The 10747-nt window shown below is 41.1% G+C and overlaps 1 protein-coding gene across 1 annotated transcript in view; it reads right to left on the reverse strand.

Annotated features, from left to right (window-relative positions):
• Positions 1-6387: 6387 nt before the first annotated feature.
• LOC121697048 (fatty acyl-CoA reductase 1-like) overlaps positions 6388-10747 on the reverse strand; it is an 8116-nt gene continuing 3756 nt past the window's right edge. Inside the window, exons 3-6 of the mRNA XM_042078317.1 lie at positions 9202-9373; positions 8181-8310; positions 7644-7771; positions 6388-6630 (exon numbers count right to left, since the gene is read on the reverse strand). Coding sequence (XP_041934251.1) covers positions 6468-6630; positions 7644-7771; positions 8181-8310; positions 9202-9373 — 593 coding nt within the window. The 3' untranslated portion in view covers positions 6388-6467. The remainder of the gene's footprint in view (positions 6631-7643; positions 7772-8180; positions 8311-9201; positions 9374-10747) is intronic.

The following is a 10747-nucleotide window of genomic DNA, read 5'->3' on the forward strand; positions in this document are numbered from 1 at the left end:
TAGGATAATGAAATTGAATAGCCTACTGAAATATAATTTTATTAACTTTTATTAAATGTTCCTGAGATATTTATTACAGTTTTTCTCAGTCGCTTTGGTGCTTTTTGCAGATCAGAATGAAAATTCTCATAACTATTAGTTCAACCTCCACAACATTTAGTCATTTGTGCACATCATAGTAGCAAATTCTCCTTCCTCTGAACAAATTGAAAATGCTTTTGGACATGTATCAGTTGCTTTCATACAATTATCTGCTGTTTTTTAACATTATCATTTGCTTATGTCATGTCAGTCAAAATGAACTATACTTATGAATGCTGAATAGTCGTTCCCTATAAAACTAATAGTCTTCATTTCATTGCTTGAGTCATTACATACAAAATTGTTGAAATAGTTATCAAATTCTGTCACAATGCTGTAGAATTGCAAAGAGCATACAGTAAAAATGTACGTATTCAGTGTCTTGTACTCACTTACTCCCCTAACTACAGCAATGTGTAACTTTACTGTAGTTTTCAAATGGCTGTACAAGTAGTGTATAGTGCTGTCTTGAGCATGTTCAGGTAGTGTCACCTTTTTTTCTGCCCTTTTTTTGCATTGGAAAACACTGAGAGAACTGTCATAATGAAAACATGACCAAGCCATTTGACTATCTTGTTCATAAACGATGGTGTCAAGACTTGTCATTTTGATGACACTGACAGTTTCTTGTGAATACGTGCTTTTGAGGAATGGACTATCCATTTTGAGCAAGTGACGTGCTTTTGCAGGTCATCCACTAGGTTTTGCAGTTTGCACTAATTGTTTTGAGAAATGCACTAACTGCTGTGCAAATGTTAATAGTGATGTGAGAATAGCACCAAAGCGACTGAGAAAAACTGTAAATAATTGTTTTTAAAGTATTTTTGCATGGATTCTACTTTTTAAATCTATGTATATTTTATTGTATATAAGCTGTTTTTAGGGCATTTTCACTACCTTTATTCATAAGGATTTATTCTGGTCATTGTAAGTGTCACACACACATATTATTTATTGTTTTTTTCTAGGCTATCCAGATATAATATATACAAAAAGCATATTATAAAAATTCTTATATTTTGACATGTAGGCTATCTCACCACAGCAAGCTCATAGCTCTACATGCATTTCATGTGTGTGTAAGGCAGACTGTCCTGAATCTGGCAATATCATTGCCATGGTGGAGGGATTCTCTGGGGCTGAGCAATTTACAGACATATGTGGTGTGCGCCTTACAGAAATAAATGCCATTTTTTTTATTTAGTGATTAAAAATGACCTTTCTGCGCTCCATATCTGTGACACCAACTGATCTGACCCGACTTTACCTTTACCCGAGTTTACGTGTGTGCTATGGTGTCTGCACTCATGATTCTCTACAACTTTTTACTGCATTGGGTTATAAAACAGACGAAATGACACCAAAATAATAACTTCATATAGCTCGACTTACCTCACGTTTTTGTCTGTTTTTGTAGCAAAGCATGTTCCAACGCTATTGTGTGTTTCTCTATGGCAAAGAATGTTCATAATCCGGTTTTAAGATCCTACCAAATTCCTGCATGACATCCAATTCAAGGCTCACATTGCATCCCAATTTGTTCGGCAAAGAAACACCTTTTTTGCCTTTACTTTGTTCATGGCAATGCACACAAAAGAAGAGGTAGCCTAAACTATTGAAGCATCCTCAGAATATACTCGAAATATTTCTAAGTAGGCCTATGAAAAGTCATAGTATTACACATGGGTTTAGCTACCCTAAATCTGATTGCCTGGCTGGCATCAAGATAAAGACAGATTACATTTAACCTAGTAACAAACTGCTGAAATGCAATAATGACATTTCTGACAGAATATGTGATTTCACATCATGTTTTCTATAACTAAATATTGAGGAGTTGTGCTTCATCTATTTCAAGTCATGCCATCTTAGAAAATGTTGAGACAAGCACGTCTGATGTTTGTCATTTAGAAGTTAGCAAGCTAAAATAGTTCACTGCAGACTGCACTACAGATAACAACCGGAGGAAAGGCAATACGTTAATTACATTTCTGACAGAATATGTGATTTCACAACTTATTTTGTACAACTAACGTTACATATTGAGAGGAGTAAAAATATCGCTCAACTTATTTCATGTAAGAGAACGCAACTTAGAAACGCGGCGCCCATTGATTTATTCAGCTTTGGTTTGCTATAATACTGCCAATAATGCTTACCTAACAAGCAAATTGGTACTAGAAAACAAACTTACCTACAGGTTATATACTAACAGGTTTTTAAATGAAACTGTTAAATGAAAATAACTGACATCAAAAGCAAACGATAATATTGCAAGCAGTTCACAATTATTAGCTAAAGTTACGTGACGATGCACTAGCCCCCCCACTAAGCCATAATGTTGACGCTGATGAGAAAGCATATTACTGTCAAATAACATGATTTAAGGACTTCAAATTAAGATAAACCATAGCTAGAACCGATGTAAAAACAATATTACCTCAGTTTATCCAGCTTTGTGGTTTCCAGTCGAGGTAAACTCCAACTTAAAGGAGAATTCCGGTGTGATATTGACCTAAAGTGTATTGAAACATGATACCGAGTGTGAACGTATGTCTCATAGCCCATCTCGACTTGTCCCCTGCACTCCAAAATCTGGCGCTAGTTAGCCGATGCTACCAACAACTTTTTCAGTAGTGGTGCTTCAGCATCGGGCTAGCCATGCAAATAAATCACTGTTTTACACCCATTTACGAGGCTCAATGTATCTCCACACTTCATTGGTAGACTTCCTAGGGCCCTGACATTTAAAACGAGACATTGAGAACTTTGAAAAAGCACTGGTAGTTTACTTACAAGACGATTTATACAGACAGTATCTTCACGAAGTTTAACGTTTGCAGCCATCTTGAATTTAGTCACGATAAGTCGAGCAACGAGTAAGAATGAACAGGTATGATAAGGGATCAGATTCCAAAAATAATTCAGTGGAAATGCATGGATTCCAGTTTCTTCCAGTAGCAGCAACTGGAATCCATGCATTTCCACTGAATTATTTTTGGAATCTGATCCCTTATCATAGCTGTTCATTCTTACTCCTTGCTCGACTTATCGTGACTAAATTCAAGATGGCTGCAAACGCTAAACTTCGTGAAGATACTGTCTGTATAAATTGTCTTGTAAGTAAACTACCAGTGCTTTTTCAAAGTTCTCAATGTCTCGTTTTAAATGTCAGGGCCCTCGGAAGTCTACCAATGAAGTGTGGAGATACATTGAGCCTCGTAAATGGGTGTAAAACAGTGATTTATTTGCATGGCTAGCCCGATGCCGAAGCACCACTATTGAAAAAGATGTTGGTAGCATCGGCTAACTAGCGCCAGATTTTGGAGTGCAGGGGACAAGCCGAGATGGGCTATGAGACATACGTTCACACTCGGTATCATGTTTCGATACACTTTAGGTCAATATCACACCGGAATTCTCCTTTAAGTGCAGGTGGCATCCGGATGTCCACGTCAAATGCACCGACTCAAGTGAAAATATTTTTTCAAGACATTTCTTCAAGTATCCAAAACATTTTCGCGCCATAAACCCCTTAACCAATCATATCAAATTGAAGCTTATGTTGTCAGCATTACGGGGAAGATTTCAGAAATAAAATCAGTCATTGGACAGCTGAGATATTAGACGATTGGCCATCGTTACTTTTGTAACGAAATTAGAACGGTCGGGCTCGTAAGGGATAAAGGAGACCTTTTTGTATTTAGAAGAAACAGACACTTGAGAACCTTCAAGGTATTCAAAAACACAAAACCACATTTTGAAGTGGTGACACCTCAGCCTGGCAGATCTATGACATCCTGTTTCCTGTGACAAACTTAGGCCTACATGTCTTTTCCATCGACGTTACCTGTTCTGTACCTCCTATTTGGTAGAAAGCATTCTACCAGTGCTACAGGTAGTGACGAGTGATGAGAGTGCATTAAGAATGACGTCTTTGAGCCGTGTAGATCACCAGCACTTCTCTCTCCCTTTTGAATTCTGTATCATGGGATTGGGTCACATGCACATCAACACAGAGGGTGCGAGTTTGACAGCGTGTTTTGATGACAGTGCACTGTGGCCAGAGCAAAGTCAGACGCAAGTGGGCAGAGTCAGGCCGAAGTTAATTAATAAAAGATAAACAGATAGATAGATATAGATAGATCAATATATACCACTGGATGCATGTGATTGGTTTATTCAGTTTCACTTCACCGCAGAGGTCTTGCCCATTTCAGAGTCCCTGCCTTGACATAGCTTCTCGCTACCTATAAACCTATGGAGCTGTGTGGCAAAAATATCATGTTCATATTATTTTTTTGTATTATTTGTATTCTGTTTAGTAATCAACAGCAAAAAAGAGGGAATACCCCCCCCCCCCCCCCAACACACACACGTGTGCGCGCACACACACACACACACACTGTTGCATTCCATTACTACAAAAGAGGTGTGGTGTGGCACACTATAAAGTGACAACTTGCACAGGCCTTTGATTTCTTTTAGTTTATTAGCGATTTTCCAAGCAGACTTCAATGAAGCATCTTCAGAGAGGGAACAGAGATAAGACAGTGAATTAACACTTAAAACCAAGGTCTTAAAAAAAAAAAAAAAAAAATAGTTAATAAAAAGATGAAGGTGTTCCCCAACATTACAGTACAAGTGTCAGGCCCAGACCTCATGTGGTGTCCTATCATGCACTGTCGACAATGTAGTTTGGATGATAAAAAATAAAGGTGACCATCTTACTGTGTCATCGACAAACCACAGACTCACATAGAAACAAACCTTAACTAGAGATGCTACCACTGAATGCCAAGGAGGCATTGTAGGTGGAGTTCCGTCTTAGTGAAAGGCTTAACTGACCGTTAAACTGGGTTCACCCTACATGGGCCAAAGATGGATGCTGAATAAGGGTATTAGGAAGGTGAGTGCGGAGACTGCTCAGAATATATCAGAATATCTCTGATTAACACAGTTTTCTGTAGCTTATTTTACATACAGCATCCCCCATATACACATCAGTCCACATTCAGACACATTATGAATCGTTTCTGCGTTGTTGTGTTGGTCAAAACAAACAAACAAACAAACAAACAAAAAAGGAAGGAAGCTCTCTTGACATTAAATGAGGCTGCTGTGTAACCCCTTTGGTACTATTGTAATTACAACAATAATATATAACTATGAGTATTTACAGACTTCTCAAATTCTGTAGGTTTATTTATATATTATACACTACCATCGGCAACCATTAACATGACAAGCCTTAGTTTGACGTGATCATCATTTAGAAAGATGTAAAAGTAGTAAACTTAGTTTCAGTACAAACTGCTGTACAAACAGGCAAAAGGTGGAAACGATAAAACAAGTCCACAAGTGTCTGTTACACATACTGATATCAAGAGTGATAGTGGTTTGTTACGACAACACAAAAACATTAACAAACGTAGCAACTCCAATAATACATTATTTTTAGTACCATTGATGACACCTCCACTGATCAAGGAGTGTGCTTTACTTTTTTAAATCTTGTATTTTTTGGACATTAACCTTGCTTGTGCTGTCTGTCCTTGGAATGGACCACAGTCCCCAAAGAGGGCTTGCAATCGTTATATATATAGGTGGGCAATCAATGTACTGGAAGGCAGAAAAGGACACTGTTTACAGCACGATAAAATGGTTCTTTTTCAACTTTTTGTTTCAAGATTCAGGTTAAACAAAACATCCTTCGGCAGAACAACGCCGTCATTATTCAAGTAGGCTTCAAAAAATCGTCCAAAGTGGCAAGGCATTGAATGTGGATGCATTACAATGACAGGATGATATCACACAACCGGAGTTACTCATTGCATATATATAATTATATAATCTGTCAATGTAAGGAAAAGCTGACATTAAAAAAGGGGCAGGGGGTTCTGAAATTTCAGGAACGAAGAATCAGGAATTTTCTGATTTTTAAATGATTGAGACTTAAGAACAGGTCAGTGCAGGAACAAAACAAGCAGAATCATCTAGAAAGAGATCTGGGGAGGGATGGCGTGAGTGCAAGATAAGACTGAGGGAAAAGATGACCAAGACAAATCCCTTCTTCAGAGTCCCTTCACCAAGCCCAGGCAGACTGCAGCTCCCACAATCCCCTGCTGCGCCCCCCCCCCCCCCCCCCAGCCCACCGAGCGATCTCGAGGTGTGGTGAGACTCATCATCAGAAAACCTTACGCTTGCGCTGTGCGTGAGGCCTTGGTCAGAGTTAGGAGTGGAGTGGAGGGTTGGGCAGGTGATTGGGGAGGGTGACCTGGCAGGTCTCTACAGGGCCTGGGGGGGGGGGGGGGGGTGGCCTGGGCTGATGGCTGGTGGAGAGGGGGGGGGGGGGGGCAGTGTTGGAGTTTTTTTGGGTTGCGTGATCACTTGGTCAGTGTGCTGGACGCTCGGAAGTAGGAGAGGAACTTGAAGCAGAGGCTGACCACAAAGTACCAGATGTTGCGCGCCATCTGGGAGCGGGCGATGAAGACGCGCCAGATGAAGACGACAAGGACAGTGTTGAAGGTGTAGCGGATATTCCTCAGTCTGAGAAAAATGAGGAGAGAGAGAAAGAGAGAGAGATGAAAGAAAAGAACAGATATTAGCCATAATTTAAGAGAAAACAAATTCAGTTAAAGGCAGTCAAAAGAAGCAACTTTAATCAGCTACAGTGAATCTAGCCCATAATCTCAAAGTGATGTGAGTTGTAATGCACTTATCAATAGATAATCAAGACTTCTTCATATTCCACCACCACTTATTAATTTAATCAGCCATTTAATGTCCAAACTTCATTCAAACTTTGTAACGTAGGTCTTCCAAAAGACATCTCTGTTATGTGTTTTTCATACATAGACTTTTGTACACTTTATACTTTTTGAGATATTAACTTAAAACAAGCTTATTTTTTGGTGTCATCAAACATATAGGCATACAATTAAGTGGTAGGATAGTGGTATGTGTGTTCAATGCATGTGTGTGTGCTTCTGCGCGAGAGAAACTGAAACCACTCGATAATGTTGGTGTAACAAAGCTCTGCTTCAACCCATTGGAGTGAGGTAACAACATTTAATAGAACAAAGTTGATTCTTGCAACTTGCAGAGACTGGATAATACATTGTCTAGCATTATTGTATAGTCAGATTTGAATATAATGTGGCCAAAAGCTATTTTAGCCTTTCATGTTGGTGGGCCCTATAACCCCAAAGTCTGCCATGACCGCTTGGTCAAAGAAGTTTGAGAAAGGCTGCATTAAACCAAGAATATCCTGTTTTTATCTTTTTAAAAAACAAGATGGTGGACACTTCTTTCACAATGTCAATCTAGCAACTACCATAGCAACCAACATGATTACCCTAGCAACCAGCATAACATCCACTTTATTTAGCAAAGGAACAAACCATGTCTACCTTAGCAACACCATAGTAACTATCTGTGCACTATCTGTTTCAACTCTATATGCTATTTTACATCACATTTCTTTTTGCATTTTCATGCACTGGTAATTTCCTTGGAATTGTCTAGTTACAGTTTTATGTAGTCATGTCTTCTCCACTCACTTCCTCAGGTGCTGCCGCGCGGCAGGGATGTCCGACATGTCTTCATTCAGGACGTACTTCTTTGTCCCAATGCAGTAGTTTTCAATGTATTCAGGCCAGTTCAGCTGACGCACGTCAAAGTTGAAGGTCTGGAACACAGAATAACAATAACAACTTTTGAATAGTGAAAAGAAATGGATAGAAATAAAGAGAGAGTGAGAGAGAGAGAGATTTACATTTACACTTATTCATTTAGCAAACGGTTTTATCCGAGTTTAAGTCCGACCCGGGTCATTTCCCGATTGCACCCCATCTCTCTCTCCCACTCACTTCCTGTCAGTCTCTCACTATCTTATCATAATAAAGGCAGAAAGCCCCCAAAATACAGATGCCATGCTTCATCCACATCACATGGGCCACCAGAGAGAGAGAGAGAGAGAGAGAGAGAGAGAGAGAGAGAGATGCTTGATCCGCATCTCAGGGGCCACCATACCTTACGGTCTTCAGGGCTGAGAGAGAGAGAGAGATGCTTGATCCGCATCTCAGCGGCCACCATACCTTACGGTCCTCAGGGCTGAGCTGGCTCATCAGCATGTTCATGTTCTCCGAGTTCCACTCCCAGTCCTGGCTGCTGAAGTACTCCAGCAGGCCGATGGCCTTGTGCAGCCGGTTGAAGATCCGCATCATCCTTGGTGACAAACATATGGAGGTACTTCGACCTAATGTACTCTATTCTCCCTCAACTGCATAGACCCTGGTATAGACCCTTTCAGCTGCATAAACAAACATGTGCGTTCCTAAGGCTCGATGGTGTTTTGAGACCCCAACGTCGTCTTCCAGGCAGTTCTGCCACCGTCAACTTAAAGGCACCTAACCCTAACCCCAACCCTAACCCATGCCTAATCCTAGCGCCTTCCAGGCAGTGCTGCCTTAAAGACAACATTGGGGGCTTAAAACACCAAGAAACGTAAAAGAAAGGCATTTCCGGTGGCACAGAAAACAACATTGAGCTAATGGTAAAAAAAGCCGACATTGTGTCCTGCATTGTGCTAAAGTCTGATTCATTTTCATTTCAAAGTATCTGTGTTGGTTTTGAACGTTTCAACCGGAAACTCTCTAGGAAAAGACTGAAAGGGTCTAACACTTGATACTATGCCCTTTGTTATAGTCAATTTTAAGCTGCATTAAAGAAAAGGATAACTGGTCTTAGAAAAACTTCCAAAAGAATTGCTTTCAAGAAGACAAATCAAATCAGAAATGTTTCTATGCCTCACTATTTTAGTACCTGCACTGGTGGCTATATAGACAACAGCGTAAAATGGGGTAACTGACTCCAAGGTTTCTCATTTCAAACAAAGTCCCGTTGAGGCTCCCCATTCTTTGGAATTCATTTCAAATAAAATGACACAGGAACTTTCACATCAGGAAGTGAAAGCACACATTGTGGATTTTAAACAATTGATATTGTGACGAGCTGGCCCATCAGCGCCATTTTCACCTATTTTGCTACTTAGAGGAGGCAAACAAGTGAGAAAAAAAAGCCTCCAGACACCCAGGGAGTGAGGCGGCTCTCTCTTACTGTGGCTTCTGCCCCGACAGACGGAGGAAGAGGTCATAGAGCAGCGCGGGGAACTTGTGGCTGACCAGGATCCAGTACTGGTTGATCAGGTAGTTGGACGTGATGTTGGCGTTGGGTCGTCTGAAAGCCTGCTCCAAGGGGTTCCTCTTGAAGGTGGACATCACATAGTGCTCTGTGTGCAGAATCAACACAACATGGGTTTGTTTTAAAGAGTTAGAACGAGGTCTGTGGGGAGGACATCTTCAAGATTCTGGTTTCAAGTGTGTAATGTGCTTAAAGAGACTTAGACGTAACTGAAACGGAGTAGTTGAATTCAGTGGGGTGAGGACATTGGACATTCATAACAGAACCTGTTGGAGTGATATTTCTGACAATTTCAATACATCTCTTTCATTTCATGGTGAGGTAACAGTATAACTTACAGCATATAACTTATATGACATGCAGTCGTATGGACCATGCAAGATCGTATCTGTTTAAAGGATCTCACACTATACTCGTATAAAATAACATACATTTGTGAAAACAAATGGGAGCACTGAGCAGTAAAACAGTGCCCAAAAATGTGCTTCACAGCAGCACATTTCCAAACCAAACGAATCCAAACCAAAATTAAAGCAATTTATTTCAAATCTAAATGAAATATCAAACACATCGAAGTTCAGACAGAGAAAACATACACATTACTATTTACACATCATGCCATGGTAAAAAAAATAAATGGACCATATGGCCATGGATGTGAATAAGACAGTAAGAGAAGACTACTAAAACCCATAGTCCTATCTGGTGCATATACAGGGGAGGAAAACACTCATACACATCGATAATGAGGCTGGAGCCAGAGCGGAGAGAGTGAACACAGACAGGAAGACCCAGTGGAGGTGCTGTGTGATGCTGAGAGAGGAGAGGAGAGAGAGTGAACACAGACAGGAAGACCCAGTGGAGGTGCTGTGTGATGCTGAGAGAGGAGAGGAGAGAGAGTGAACACAGACAGGAAGACCCAGTGGAGGTGCTGTGTGATGCTGAGAGAGGAGAGAAGAGAGAGGAGCTCAGCGCTGGAGACGGACCCTGCTGCTGTTTCTGCTGCTGTGGTGGTGCTGATGAGGCAGGGAGTGCACTGGCCAACCTCTCCCTCCCTAAGGTGAGGATCACATCAGCCAGCGGCAAGCGGCAACGGCAAATGTAACGCAGCACTCCACACCACACAACATAATAAGTTTTATCTTGTTCCTAAGCAACACAAACAGTTTGTCAATTGAATACGCTTGCGTTGAGCCAAGTTCAACGCTCAGCTTGTTCAACACTAGCATTACGCCAGCGGTGCCACCGTTCCGCTGCCGAACCATAGAGAACAATAGGAAACCTGCAGCTTGCCGCTGGCTAATGTGATCCCCGCCTAAGAAGCTTTAACTACAAGAACAGCAGCAGCAGCTGCCGCCTCTGGATGACCTCATGAGTTACATCACTGTCGGCATGCTCGTGAGGGTGGGGCTAAGGGGCCGGGATGGGGGAGGGGGGGGGGGTGTGAGGGGGTGGGGTGGGT

The sequence above is a fragment of the Alosa sapidissima genome, chromosome 22 (genome assembly GCF_018492685.1).
Source record: "Alosa sapidissima isolate fAloSap1 chromosome 22, fAloSap1.pri, whole genome shotgun sequence".
NCBI classification, from domain to species: Eukaryota; Metazoa; Chordata; class Actinopteri; order Clupeiformes; family Clupeidae; genus Alosa; species Alosa sapidissima.